General features: G+C 34.8%; 1 protein-coding gene across 1 annotated transcript; it reads left to right on the plus strand.

Annotated features, from left to right (window-relative positions):
• Nucleotides 1-8730: 8730 nt before the first annotated feature.
• On the plus strand, nucleotides 8731-11418 carry LOC109047358 (inhibitor of growth protein 4; the record flags this gene model as incomplete). The annotated part of the gene is given in 9 exon segments (XM_042771701.1): nucleotides 8731-8824; nucleotides 8965-9131; nucleotides 9617-9696; nucleotides 9698-9719; nucleotides 9721-9730; nucleotides 9851-9968; nucleotides 10738-10882; nucleotides 11122-11183; nucleotides 11337-11418. Coding segments are annotated over 9 exon segments (780 nt in total), but the record flags the coding sequence as incomplete, so codon positions are not given.
• Between the last annotated feature and the right edge of the window lie 3495 nt (nucleotides 11419-14913).

Genomic DNA, 14913 nt, shown 5'->3' on the forward strand with positions numbered 1-14913 from the left:
ATAAAGAAGATCTGTAAAGTTGCAAAGACTAAAGCCTCAAATCCAAAGAGATATTCTTTATAAGAGTTAAGAGTCAACCACGCCTAACTAAAACAGCTCATTGTAACACGCCCCCACATATCTACGTCATGATGTGGGAAGATTTGCATAACACCCCCCAAATGTTCATGCAAAGAGAGAAGGCGTAACTTTGATTCTCGCTGTAGTATTGTTGTTACCGCCGGCATTTTTGATGGAGATGCTGTGTGTTTCATATTTAAAGCGAAACTACTTTCTTTGGCCTTCCAAAAGAGGACGATATCCGCTTTTGAGCAGTGTAGAGTAGCCCTTGTTTGTCTTTCTCCAATCACAAAATCAGACATGGTTTTATGTTTACGCAGCGCGATACGCAACGTAATGCGTAAAATTACAGTAGTCATTATAATCAGTAATTATGTCCCCACTGGATGCAACAAATGGCTCGTTTATAATGGGTTTCATTGTTTTTGTCTTGTCACACCAGACATCACACATTATGTTAAGACACAGGGCATCACAGTATGTTAAGGGGCGTAACATTTCTGTCACACGCTTGAGGTATTCAGCCAATCACAACGCACTGGATAGTTGGCCAATCAGCGCACATTTCGCTTTTCAGAACAATCAGAGCCGTTGAGAACGATGAGCTTTGTAAAAATTGATGCGTTTCAGAAAAGCAGGGCATAGAGGAGCAACAATAATGTACATTATGTAGAAAATAATGTTTTTTAACCTTAAACCACATAAACACATTGCATTACACCAAATACATAACATAATGTTCTTTTTAGAAACATCATATTACCCCTTTAATGTAATTTTTTCTTGAGGTGTTTTAAATTGTATTTTATACACATAAATAGGCTACCAGCTTATTTCACGATGCAGATCAGTGATTGATTTTGGATTCTCTTTTCCCAACTCAAGAGAAAAAAAAACATTCACAATTTCAAACTATTTCTCGTAAACAATATTTTACATCCCCTGATAGATTTATGCAGTAATAACGGGGGAAATCAAGTCACTCAAATAATATGATGGCAATGCTACCCTTAATGAGCACCGTGGGCTTTAAGGGACATTACTTTGTCTAGGAAAGAGCGCTTGTCTTCCTTTAATTTGCTCAAGGGAGCATAAATGCTTATTGAAGTGCCACAGCACTTTCCTTGAGGGAGACCACTGACAACACTCCCCAAACAGAAAGAGTGCTCTCTTAATACTTCATATGATACGTGGGTGTTAGTGAGGCAAAATTATACCAGGAGACTTTGAGAGCTGCTTTATCTAAACCTATGTCTATTCTGTATGGAATGCCAAGTCTGCCAAAATAAAAAATATATAAATACATAAATAAATATACAAATAAATGTAAAAAGAAAAAAATAATAAATATATATATAAATAAATATACATAGAAAAGAAAACGAAAATAAATAATTATTTATACATTTATTTTTTATGCGTAAATATTTATTTTTTTTTTCCATATTTATTTATTTCTTTTCTTTTTATTTATTTTATACATTTATTCATTTATACATTTATTTATTTTAAATACTTATTTATTTTTACATTTACTATTTCTACATTTATGTTTTTCTACATTTATTTATTTCTTCATTTATTTCTTCCTACATTTCCTCCCCAAGCGTAGGGTAATGAGGTGGATATGGTTTTCCCTAGACATAGCACCGAGCTCAGAGTGTTGGGCGCGGGTTAAGGCCACAGTGACACCTCTGTGGCGAATACAATAAGTATCACTGACGCTGATAATGGCCCAGACTGCTAGGTATATGGTTGGGTAAATCTTACTGTGTGACATGGATATGCTCGCTTTTGTCTCGGATACATGGTCGTGAGGAACACGCTGGCCTGGATTTGTAAAATATCCTGGCTAACAAACATGAAACAGGGACTGGAACGGAAGCGCTTTATTTTTTTTCCATTTTTTCAGTCAAAACTCAATGAAAGGAAGCAGGGCACAGGCTACAGTACAATCTAAAGCATATTGACCAATGCTTTGAAAGGAGACCATTGCATTTGAATGTAGCCTACCTAAAACAATACTGACAGCAACAGCCTTATTAAAATGTATGAACGCCACGTTAATCCACATCGAGCAAATCTGTGCTATTAGAGGATAAGACTGTAGCCTGCAGGGCAGTTAGAGTCACCAATAAAATCCAAACCAGATCTTCATCAGAGCCATCAATACAGAAGAGATCTTAATGCATTTACACAGCAATTAGCCTACAAGTGCATACAAATATTATGAAGTGTCTTAGGCCTACATTTTGAAGACATAAAATATGACATGATGAATCAATGAAGTGATAGCCTACGTTTAATATGAAACTAAAACAGACACCAGGTGGCAGAAAGTCACTGTCTTAATGAGTGAGTCCAACCACCGCTTGATACAATCAATCAAAAACAACCGGACGCGGTTGAAGCCGATTTGTTTCTGATCATTTATATTTAGGCCTATGCTACCTAAATAATTATAATAGACTAATAATACACACACACATAATAATAATACTAATAATAATAATAATAATAAGCAACACGACCAAATGTTCAAAAAGTTGGCAGAGAGGGGTCATGTTCGGGAAACAACATAATTGTTGATAGGCTATATTTTTCGGGCCATGGGTTTAATGCGAACCCGCGTGGACCATATATAGCAACTATTCACAGAAAATGGAAATAACCTAATGCATTAATATTTTGTTTGAATTTCAAGAAAAGTCGATTGAAATATTTACAGGCTTTTATCATCTCAAGTATTATTTTCAGAATAGTAACGCCTTTGTAACCAACCACAGTGATCAAAAAAATCTCTATCTAATAGGCTACCTCCAAAGATCAAATCAAATTATATATTGTAAAAGTTTGTACAAATTTATAGCCCAAAAAATACAAAAAAATAGCCTATGGCACCTTTAACTTGTATTATTATTATTATTATCATTCTTTCTTTCTTTATTATTATTATTTTTTATTAGCTATTGTTTACCATCATCATCATCAGCAGCCAAACCATAATGGAATCTACTAAAGTGGAAAATTATCGTATGGGAGTTTGGTCAAACTATTGTTATAGCTTCATCAGCGAATATAACAAGAAACAGCACGCCGCCCATAGAGACATTTTATGTGCACTATTTCATCCAGAAAACCTTAGTCCCCTGGCTATCATTTCAGAATCTGCAATTAAAATAAATTTTGCTCGCCACTGCAGCAAATCTGTGCAGCTTTTTAGATATTGTTGTTGGTCCCACTTTTGCCAAGACAAACCCACGAGCTCGCCCCGAATTCAACTGCTGTCGCTTCTTCTTTCTTTACTTTCCTACTGTAGCTGTTGGGTCCGTGTATATTTTGGTCATTCGATTTTCTATTTAAAAATAAATAGAAATAAAGATAAATGAGAAACGGTTTTTGATTTTCGTTTTTCGTTTTGTTTAAAGCGGAAAAAAAGAAAATGTAGCTAGCTGGGTTACTACGTATTTTTGTTTGTGGGTAAAAATGAGATTATGTTTAATATTTGTTTTTGAATGTGGTGGCTGAAACGCCCCTTTCATCTGTATACCGCACCGACAACACTCTAAAATGGTTGGGTTAAAAAATAACCCAATTGTAGCGCTGGGTATTGGACAGAACCGTGCTGGGTTGCCAGATTGGGTTATTTTAGCAGCATTTTAGAGTGTTGTCGGTGCGGTACAGAGAAGGGATGAAAGGGCGTTCAGCGCCGCCCACACATTACAAACAAATATTTAAAAAACATTCTCATTTTTTACCCACAAACAAAAAATACGTAAAATCCAGCCTACATTTTCTTTTTCCGTTTTCTTAAACATAAACGAAAAAAACGAAAATCAAACCGTTTTTCAATTTATCTTTATTTATTTATTTTAAATTACGACCATAGAATATTCGAATGACCAAAATATTACACGGGAACAACAGCTCACAGCGTAAGTAAAAAGAAAGAGAAGAGCGACAGCAGTTGAATTTCGGGGGCTGAGCTCCGTCGGTTTGTCTGAGCAAAGTCGGGACAACAACAATATACTAAAAGCTGCCTGAATTTGCTGCAGTGGCAGCAAAATTTATTTTGAATTGCAGATTCCGAAAGATAGCCAGGGGACTAAGGTTTTCACGGGATTCAATAGTGCACGTAGAAATGTCTCTGTGGACGGCGACGTCTTTTATTTCAAACCCGTTATATTCGCATACAGGCTATCACTGCAATAGGTTTGACCAAACTCCCCCACCACAAACTTCCCTTTAAATAGCTCCTCATTATGGGTTTGCCAGCTGCTGCTTGATGATGAATAACAATAGCCTAATAATAATAATAATAAAAAGAAAGGAAAGAATGTAATAATAATACTAATTAAAAAAGTTATGTAGACTATTTTTTGTTATGTTTTTGGCTACATAAATTTGACAAAATTTTACCAATATAAAATTTGATTTGATCTTTGAAGTAGCCTATTAGATAGAGATTTTTTGATCACTGTGGGGTGGTTACAAAGACGTTACTATTTCTGAAAAGAATAAACGATGATAAAAACCTGTAAAATATTCAATCGACTTTCTTAAATTCAAAACCAAATAATAATGCAGTCGTTATTTCCATTGCTGAATAGTTGGCTATTATGGTCACGCCCGGTTTTGCGCATTAAACCCATGGCCCCGAAAAAATATAGACTATCAACACTTATGTTGTTTTCCCCGAACATGACCCCTCTCTGCCAACTCTTTGAGCATTTAGGTCATTCTGTATTATTTATTATTCATTATTAGTATTAAGAGTCTTATTATAATTATTAGATAACGCCATAGGCATAAATTATAATGATCAGAAAACAAATCGCTTCAACACGTCGAGTTGGTTTTTGATTCGGTGTATCAAACGAGTGATTGAACTCACTCATTAAGACAGTGACTTTCTAGCCACCTGGTGTCTGTTTTTTATGTTTCATATTAAAACGTAGGCTATCACTTCATTGAATTACATCATGTCATATTTATGTCTTCAAAATGTTCGGCCTAAGACACTTCATAATTTTGGGTATGCACTTGTAGGCTAAAATGCTGTGTAATGCATATTAAGATCTCTTCTGTAGTGATGGGCTATGATGAAGATCTGGTTGGATTTTATTGGTAGGCTAACTGCCCTATAGGGCTACCAGTCTATCCTCTAAACTGATTTATCGATGTGGATTAACGTGACGTTCATACATTTAATAAGCTGTTGCTTTGTCAGTATTGTTTTTTTTGGAAATTAGGCTACCTGCAAATGCAAATGGTACTCGTTTCAAAAGCATTGGTACAATATGCTGCGTTTACTTCACTGTACCTGATGTGCCCCCTGCTCTTCCTTTCCGTGAGTTTTGACCGAAAAAATGGAAAAAATAAAGCGCTTCCGTTTCAGAGTACATGTTTCATGTTTTGTTAAGCCCAGGAGATTTTTACAAAATCCAGACCAAACGATTGTCTCTACGACCCATGTTCCGTAATAAAGGATGAGCATATCCATGTCACACAGTTAAGATTTTAACCCATAATACCTCGCAGTCACAGACCGTATCAACTTCAGTGTAACTTATTGTATTTCGCCACAGGGTGTCACTGTGGCCTCAACCCTTCGCCTCCGCTTACCTGAGCTCGATTGCTATGTCTGAGGAAAAACCCACGCCTCTCCTCATTACCCTACGCAGGAAGAAATGTAGGAAGAATATAAATGAAAGAATAAAATAAATGTAGAAAAACAATAAATGTAGAAATAAATAAATGTAAAAATAAATAAATGTAGAAATAAAATAAATGTAGAAATGAATAAATGTATAAATAAAATAAAAGAAGAAATAAATACAATATGGAAAAAAAACTATATACATTAAATAAGAAATAAATGTATAAATAATTATTTCTTTTCGTTTTTTTTTTGCTTTTCGATGTATATGTTATTTATATATATATATCTGATTTTTTCTTTTTTACATTTATTTGTATATTTATTTATGTATTTATTTATTTTTTATTTCGGCAGACTTGGCATTCCATAATTCTGTGCCTGCTTAGGTTGGGGAAAAAGTGCTTTTTTTAAAAACGGAAAGGACTTCACAAAAAAGTGAAAAGCAATCAGAATGCAAATATCTTCTTAAATTGTACTTTGCAAGCAATCATCTCGCTAGATCTTAATTATGTTCATCTACAGCTATTTTAGAAAATATGATTCAGCAGCACAGCTGATTAAATACAAACAATCCTAAAAAAATAAGCAAGCCTGTTTAGACATGCATCTCGATTGGGAAAGCAGCAGTAATTATGTTCTTTTGGCAGTCCTGTGGGGTGACATATTGTGCCAGCTCTCGTTTAAATGAGATTGGCCTCTCGTTTAAAAGGAGAGTTGAGTATCCTCTCCCAACTGCCACAACACAAATCTTAACTGCTGTATTATTGTCTGGCTGTCAGCTCCACTTCTGTTATGTGTTTCTTGGGATAATGACTGACAGTACTGGGAGAGAGACTAGCTACTAACCAACACTCCCTGGAGCTCCATCTCCAAGTTCTCTTGCTAAACAGTTCAAAATCTATTGACTATTGCCCTCTTCTGGTGAAAAGTACTGAATACATGCTGGGAAAAGCATGTGATAAAACCAATGGAGGCTTCAGAGAGAGAACAGACATTTAAACCTTGTTTGTTTATTTCTGTCAGGACCACTATCGTCAAAGATGACTGACAATTAGCATACAGTTTGGATTGGCGATATGGGTTCTGGGCAAGAACTCCCATGCAGCCTAGCATGGATAAGAGCAGGGAGAGCAGCAATAACCCCCCAGGGTAAACAGAACAGAGCTAACAAAAATGTATTGCAGATATCTTAAAAGTTCAATAATTTAATGTAACATTTTAAAAATTAGTCTGATTAAAAGGAGAATCAGAAGGCTGAATCCTGACTGGACGAGAGGAGGAGCTGGGGATGGAGGAGGATAACTAGCTATTGAGCACTGCAAAAGCTGGTGATAATACTGAAGGATCTTATATATGGGTGCTGTGATAGTATCCCTAAAGGTAGACGTGGATCAGCTGAGAGTCAGCTGATGTGAGCTTGACTAACATGATCTGCCAGAACTAAGATTATGTTGGAAAGGTCCTGAACGACACTAAAACAATCAAGTGATTTTGAAAAATGTATGGGAAAGAAGGACACATTAAGGTCCTAAAAAATAAAAAATGATCATTATAAATTTTGTGACACTTTTGATGTACACTATAGTCCTAAAGGGCTGCTTAGTGTGTGTCGTATAAACTATATAATGCCTAATGTTTTTATTATTATTTTAAAAAGTACTTTAGTATGTGAATCTATGCAGTTACGATATTTTGCAAGTGCTGTTCAGTCATCAAAGAATAATTGGTTAAATAATTGAATAACCAATGACAAGCAAAGCAGAATCCCTGTAAAAGAGGTTAATCTGAAATGTATATTTATTCCATGACTTAGACAGATGCATAATATACATTAAATTGTATTTTACTTTTGAAGATGTGTCAAAATAGCAACACTGTGAAATCAAACTGAAAGTTTTCACTTAGTTATAGATTTTAATGAATAGTAAAAACATCTGAAATGTGCCTATGAAATTACTGAATAATAATAACCCCATGAATTACAATAAAAATTAAACATTCATTTAATATTTCTGTGCCAATTCTGGGGAGCATCTTTCCCCAATGGACTAATTTTATCTTTTCACTTCAAAATAAAAACAATACTTTTCCCATTCAACATAGCCTAATATAATGTCACTGATCACTATTTTCCAGAGTTTAATCCCATCACTTAACATCACAACTGTGTTGTCTGACTAAATTTTACACATGTAGAGCATAGCCATTACTCAAATGCACTAAAATTAATAATAATAAATCCTACAATTTGTTCCCAGTTTTTACAACTACACTCACTGTGCTATTTCCCGTGGCACATATCTCTGGACATCCAAAGAGGAGCTTTATCATTCTGTTTCAACACACTTTCAAAGAAGATAAAGGACAATAAGATTAAAGGACATGAAAAGAGGTCACAAAGAACAGCCCTCACTCATGACTCCTCCCCCTCATAGCCCCCCCAGCCCAGGACTTCCGGCGAAACCGGAAGAACCTTTGTTTGTGTTTGTCAAAATGGCGGCTGGAAGTAATCTAGAGCACTATTTGGACCAGTAAGGCTATTGTCTTTTGTGTTTCGATTTTACATCCGCCATAAATTAACGTCTTCTGCGTTCATATTGTCCCTCATGTCTGGCAACAGTTTCACATCCACACCCTATTTACAATAAACGACCGAACGGGGGGGGCGCGTAACGACACAAAACAGCGCTAATAAAACCGTCAGTACGTCAGACCATTGGTCTCTGAAGCTAACGGGCTAACTGTTAAAATAAACAGTGTTATGATGGTAACGATGCTTTTGTAGGTTTGCTTGGTGGGTGCGGCGCCGATAAACGTGACAGACTGTAATATATTAAGTTGCTGCTATTAAAATAATGAAATATTGTAAATAAAAACAAGCATTATATGCTGTCTCTCAGGACAATCGAGCTGGCTTGCGCTCGTGCAGATGGAGATTGTTCACTGTAGTGCTGGTTTTCACATGCGCACAGCCTTGTGGGTCTGTTTGATGATAGTGTAGATGATTTATATGTCATTCTATCTCTTTAGGCATAGAAAATCTGCCATTTGAACTGCAGAGGAACTTCCAGCTGATGCGAGATCTGGACCAGAGGACAGAGGGTGGGTCTTATCTATAGCCCTGCCCCTCAATACAGTAATACAGAATAATACTGAAAATCACGTTTCCACATAAATACAACAAATATCATTGTAGCTTGAGATGGTAAGTGATTGTTTGTTTACATTTCTTCTTTATCTAGATCTGAAAGGGCAGATTGATTCTCTGGCTCGTGAATACACAGCCAACGCTCGGACGTTGTCCTCCGAACAGAAGCTCTCACTGTTAAGACAGATCCAGCAGTCTTATGGGAAGTGTAAAGAGTTCGGAGATGACAAGGTCCAGCTTGCGATGCAAACCTATGAGATGGTTAGTATGAATTTGCATTTACTCCTTGCAAATGACCTTTTATAACTATTGCAAATTGTGTTTATATATTACATTTTAATATAAATGTACACCACTATTTAAAAGTGTGGGGTCAGTAAGAATTTCTTTTAAAGAAATGTATATTTTATTCACCAAGGATGCATAAAATTGATCAACAGTGGAAGACATTTATAATGTTAACAGTGATCAACAGTGGAAGACATTTATAATTTATAATGTTACAAAACAATCTGTTTGTTTAACCAATGTTCTTTTGAACTTTAGATTTGTCAACGAATAAAAAAGTATTAAGCAGCACAACTGTTATGAACACTGATGATAAAAAATGTTTATTAATCACCAAATCAGCACATTAGAATGATTTCAGAATGATCACACATTTGAACTGTAGAATATATTAAATCTGTAATGTACATTTTGTTGCATTATGACTCCATCCATACATCATTTGTTCTGTGCATTAGGTGGACAAGCATATCCGAAGATTGGATACAGACCTGGCTCGCTTTGAGGCTGACCTCAAAGAGAAACAGATAGAAAGCACGATTTGACTCTACCTCCAGCAAGGAGCAACAAGAGTATCTTCTAATGACTTCTATTAGGACTATTTAGTGAGGTAGTTTTGGCAAGTGCACATCTCTTATGTGCTTCTCTATATCTAAACACAGTCTCTGATGGGCGTTTGTTGTTGTTTGAAGGTGACCATCGAGGACCCAAGAAGAAGGAGGTGACTCGCACTAGGTCAAAGGTGAAGAACTCTGATGATGCTCTGCGCGTCAAAGAGTAGTGCCAGAAGAAGGTCAAACTCACACAAGGGTGAGAATCACACACATTTTCTTTTATAATTCTTTTTTTTATTTGTAAAGTGTGTCATTTTTGAACCGCTTGTGGCACCAGAATTGCAGTAAAATCTGGTTTCTCTCTTTGCAATTAAAATTTTTCAGCTTTCTACTCTCATACATATAAACTACTACTGTTCAAAAGTGTAGATTTTTCCAAGAAATTAAATCCTTTTATTCAGCAAGAATGCATTAAGTTAATCGAAAGTGAGAGCAAAGATGTTACAAAAGATTTATGTTTCGTTAAAGTTTGTTCTTATGAACGTTCTGTTTATCAGAAAATCCTGCAAAAAAAAAATTTAATACAAAACATTGTAAGCAGAGCTGCTTTCAGCATTAATAATAATAAGAAATGTTTCTTGAGCAGCAAATCATATTTGAGTAATGATGCTAATAAATCACAGGATTAAATTACTTATAAAATATATTAAAATAGAAAATAGTTTTAAATTGTAAATTTAAATTGTTTTTGTTTTGTCTTTGATCAAATAAATGCAGCCTTGGAGAGCATTAATATATATATATATATATTTTTTTAAATCTTACTGGAGCCTCCCACCATGTCCATAAATATTTATGAAGTTGTTTTGAAATACCAAATGGTTAGCTTTTTGCCCTACAGTCCATCGTTTTTGTCTTTCCACCTTTCTAACTGTTTCTGTCAAAAAAAGAGGCAGAATGCACCAAAAGAAAATAAATACATTCCAAAATTGGATTTTGACAATTTGAATAAAACTGTCTTCCAGCTCTGAGTTTTCAACCCCGGCTGTGAACTTTGGGAACGTGCACCCCTCGGATGTGCTGGACATGCCAGTGGACCCCAACGAGCCCACCTATTGTCTCTGCCACCAGGTTTCATACGGGGAGATGATTGGCTGTGACAATACAGACGTGAGTCTCCTTTCTCATCCAAAGTCAACAATCTCACAGCCTCTCATACATTATTGCTGACATAGATAGATATTTATTTTATTATTTCATTAGATTGATTTCCCCTTTACAAGTTAAAATGGAGATGAAATATCTAGTCATAGGCTGTAGCATTATATTACAGCAGATTCCTGTATATTTAAATTCAGAGCTGTGCTTGTGGTAAACGTGTATGTGTGTGTGTGTTTCTCTTTCTTTAGTGTTCTATCGAGTGGTTCCACTTTGCCTGTGTGGGTCTGACCACCAAACCCAGAGGGAAATGGTTAGTAGTCATGTGATTTTTGCGCTTGAAACTGGTGCAAGTCAGTGCTGTCAGGCATCAGTATTGAAACTGAAAGATAGTAACTCACTAAATATAGCAACAGTGAATGTACATGTATATTTCAACATTTGCTTTGTTTTCCTTCTACATCAGGTACTGCCCAAGATGTTCACAGGAGCGGAAGAAAAAAAAAAACAAACAAAAAAAAATAAATAACTCACAGAGAGAGATATAGACAGAAAAAACAACCCCCCACAATAGACACTAATATAGATCCACTCTCTTAATTTGGTGCTTGTCGTCCTCTTTTCCATCTTCACATCCCTCTCTCAGCCAGACAGTAAGAAGGGATGACGGGTGAAGATGAAGGAGGTGTAGTTCTTAATTTATGTGCTCAGTAATGAAGATGACTTTTGTTATGGAGTGTTTTGGTTCTGCATTTTTTATATTCTTATATTTTTGGTTTGTTTGTTTGTTTGGATTGTCTTTTTTACAACTCATTTTCAAAACATGAACTCAGCAGTTAGGGGGCATTTCAGGAGATCTCGCAGTTCTTTGTCGCACTTCTGGTGGTCTCAGACTGGATCATTTCTGTCGGTATATCCTTCTCAGATGGGATCATTTCCTATTTATCTCAGTTTTTGCCTTTTAACAGACAAAAAGGGGAACAGGTCCCAGATTAGACTGAAACTGATCCCTTGTCTAACTTATTTTCTCATTGCAATTTTCTTAAAAGGGCAACAGTTATCAACTTACCTCACCAAATCTGAGATGTTTATTTGACAAACCAGCAATTACAAGAAAACAGCTGCTCAGTGGGATTATTTAACTTGATTTTTACACCTACTCAGCCTTTTCCGCTCTCTCTCTCTGTCTTACATTCACAAATCCTGCACTTGAAGACCACCTCTTCACTTTAGGTCCATTCCACATCTGTAGATTTCAATGCAGACATTTTTTGGTGCTTATGGTCACACACTAGTTGGATCGTATTAAATCGTTTATATTCCCGACTGTTGAAAAGCATTAACTCAGCATGTAACATTACTCAGTTGAATCGCTCTGACACCTTGTCATTAAATGCATTTGGTGTTTTCTTTTGTAACCTATAAATTAACTCTAGGATTGCTGTGCATTCAGCAACAGGGTTCTTTGCGACTGGATTTTGGTGCTTATGAATATATTAAAGATAATGATGTGTATGGTTTGGTTAAATGCGTAAATTACACAGCAGCGCTTACAGTGGTCATTGTGTTGATGTCGTTAAAGCAGTATGATACTTTTTGCGAGATGTCGGAAATCAAATGTGTTGATATCAGCTTGTATTTAAGGTTCGGTTGTTTTAATAAAAGAATTACAGGTATGTCAGACAATGCAAAACGTGGTGCTACACAGTGCTTATTGCGGTTCTAAATGATTCTATTGTATGGTGTACGATGAAGGGTTTGTGTCATGTGTTTTTTTGCCTTTGTCATGTTGCTTCGTGATTGGATTGTTCCAGATATTCTAGAGTACTGTATTAATGTCAGATATTGGGTCTGGTGTCTTCCATCCTGAACGAACAATGCCTGATTCTGAAAGCATGCTTGTGTCTCTGGGTCATTCTTGGATTTTTGAATGCTGTTGTCTGAAAAGTGTCATGAACATAGTGTAAAGTATTTCAAGTCATCTGAGAATTAAAAATAATAATACTGAATGTTCATTAATAAAATAGTATATAGAAGTCATTTGATAAGCTGAAAAAGTGGGGAGAAAAACTTTATAATTAGATATTTATATATTTTTATGTAATATATACAATATATACTTTTTCTTTTTCATTTTTCGTTTGTTTAAAAGTTTGGGATCAGTATGATTTCTTTTTATGTTTTTGAAGTCACTTATGCTTACCAAGTCTGCATGTTTGATCAAAAATACATTAAAATCATTAATACTGTGAAATGTTATGATTTAAAATTCACCAGCCATTACTTTTTGATGCTCAAGAAATATTTGTTATTTTTGTCAGTGTTGAAAACAGTTGTGCTGCCTACATTTTTTGTGGAAAACTTAAGTTCTTAAAGAATGATTCATGAGTCAAAAAACTATTTCAAATAGAAATCTTTTGCAACATTATAAATATTTTTGATCAATTTAACACACGCTTGTGGAATAAAAGTAGCACTTTCTTTGTCAAAAAATAAATAAAAAAATATAGCTGCAAGCAGCGATGGCGGGCTCAAGCCATCAGTGCAAACGCCACCCCGGTGGCATCAGGTAAACTGTGCCCAGCGGGCACATGCATTTACAGTAACCCTCTGGCACTCAGCTTTTAAGGGATATGGCAATGAACGGGTTAATCCGAAGCATCAAGACTTTGAAATCACATACACAGAACAATATTCATTAAGAAAGTGAAATTAAATGATTAATAAACTATTTATTCGAACCCTTGCCATTTTCTATTCTAATAAAAGTCTTGGCTGTGGAACATCTGTAATAGAGTAGCTGGATGCAAATAAAGTCATGCCTTTTATTTTTTTCCCTGTTTGCTATTTCACATTCCTGTCACTGAAGCGTTGTGGCCTAAGACACAGAAGGTAACTGAAACAATGTGGTTTAAGTCAAGGTGATTATTCGTGGTCCAAGCACATTGGTTTGTGTAGATGATGCAGTTACACAATGAACGTGTCTCTTTTCAAGTAAATTATGAGTCCCTTATGTGAGTACTATTATATGCACAACATGAAAATAGATAACTAATATAGTGTCCCTTCTACACTTTTTCAGTAATGTGTGATAACTCGAGAAATATGTTGTCAATACAATTAAAATAACAAAGTAATGGTATTTAGGAGATGAAAGCTTTTGCATAATTACTATATTGGGCTTTATTAAAGTTTATGAAAAAAAAGAATGAATGTTTATGCATTTTTTATTTATGCACATAAATGAAACATTTTTAAGTCTTTGAACAGATCTTGAAGTATTTGCTATCCTGTGGCGCCATCGAGTGGACAACATTAGCATTGTGGCCTTCATTTTTGAACAACATTATGAAAGGGGCCAATATATTTTGAATGATTATAAATATTTAATGATTAGTTTACTGATAATATACCCACATTAAAATCTAATTTACTGATTCTGTATCTTATTTCTTGCTTAATCATGAGTTTAATTTTCAACTTACATTTTTAAGCAGTGTTGAATGATTACTATGTGAGTTGCTAATTTTTTTTGTTTTGTTTGTTTTATTTAATTTTTTTTTTAGGATTTACATTTTAAAAAAATTAGCCTACTTCAAACATTTTAAGCAGCTTGAACAAAACCTGTTAATATTTATTACAGACCACTGTAACTGTCTATAATCTAAAAAACAAATTTTATTATGAAAATAAAGGTGTGTGTACACCAGTTAACATTGGACGATAAAGAAATTGCTAACAATAGTTTTAATAGTGCATGTTTTTAAGTTTATAGGTGTTTGGATGCAGAAATGGACAAATCAAATGTAAAAATAACGTCATCAATTTAGTTAAATATAGATTAATTCTTGTTAGAGCAAAGTAATAATAATAATAATAATAATAATAATAATAATAAATAATAAATAAATACAAAATACATAAACACATACAAAAAAAAAAAAAAAAAAAAAAAAAAAGCAGGGCAAGACGAATGATTTTCTGTTTTTTATAGATTAAAATTGAAGACAGAAAGCAGCTGGGAATGCAGTCACTTTAATATT

This window comes from Cyprinus carpio, chromosome A15 (genome assembly GCF_018340385.1).
Source record: "Cyprinus carpio isolate SPL01 chromosome A15, ASM1834038v1, whole genome shotgun sequence".
In the NCBI taxonomy this organism is placed as follows: Eukaryota; Metazoa; Chordata; class Actinopteri; order Cypriniformes; family Cyprinidae; genus Cyprinus; species Cyprinus carpio.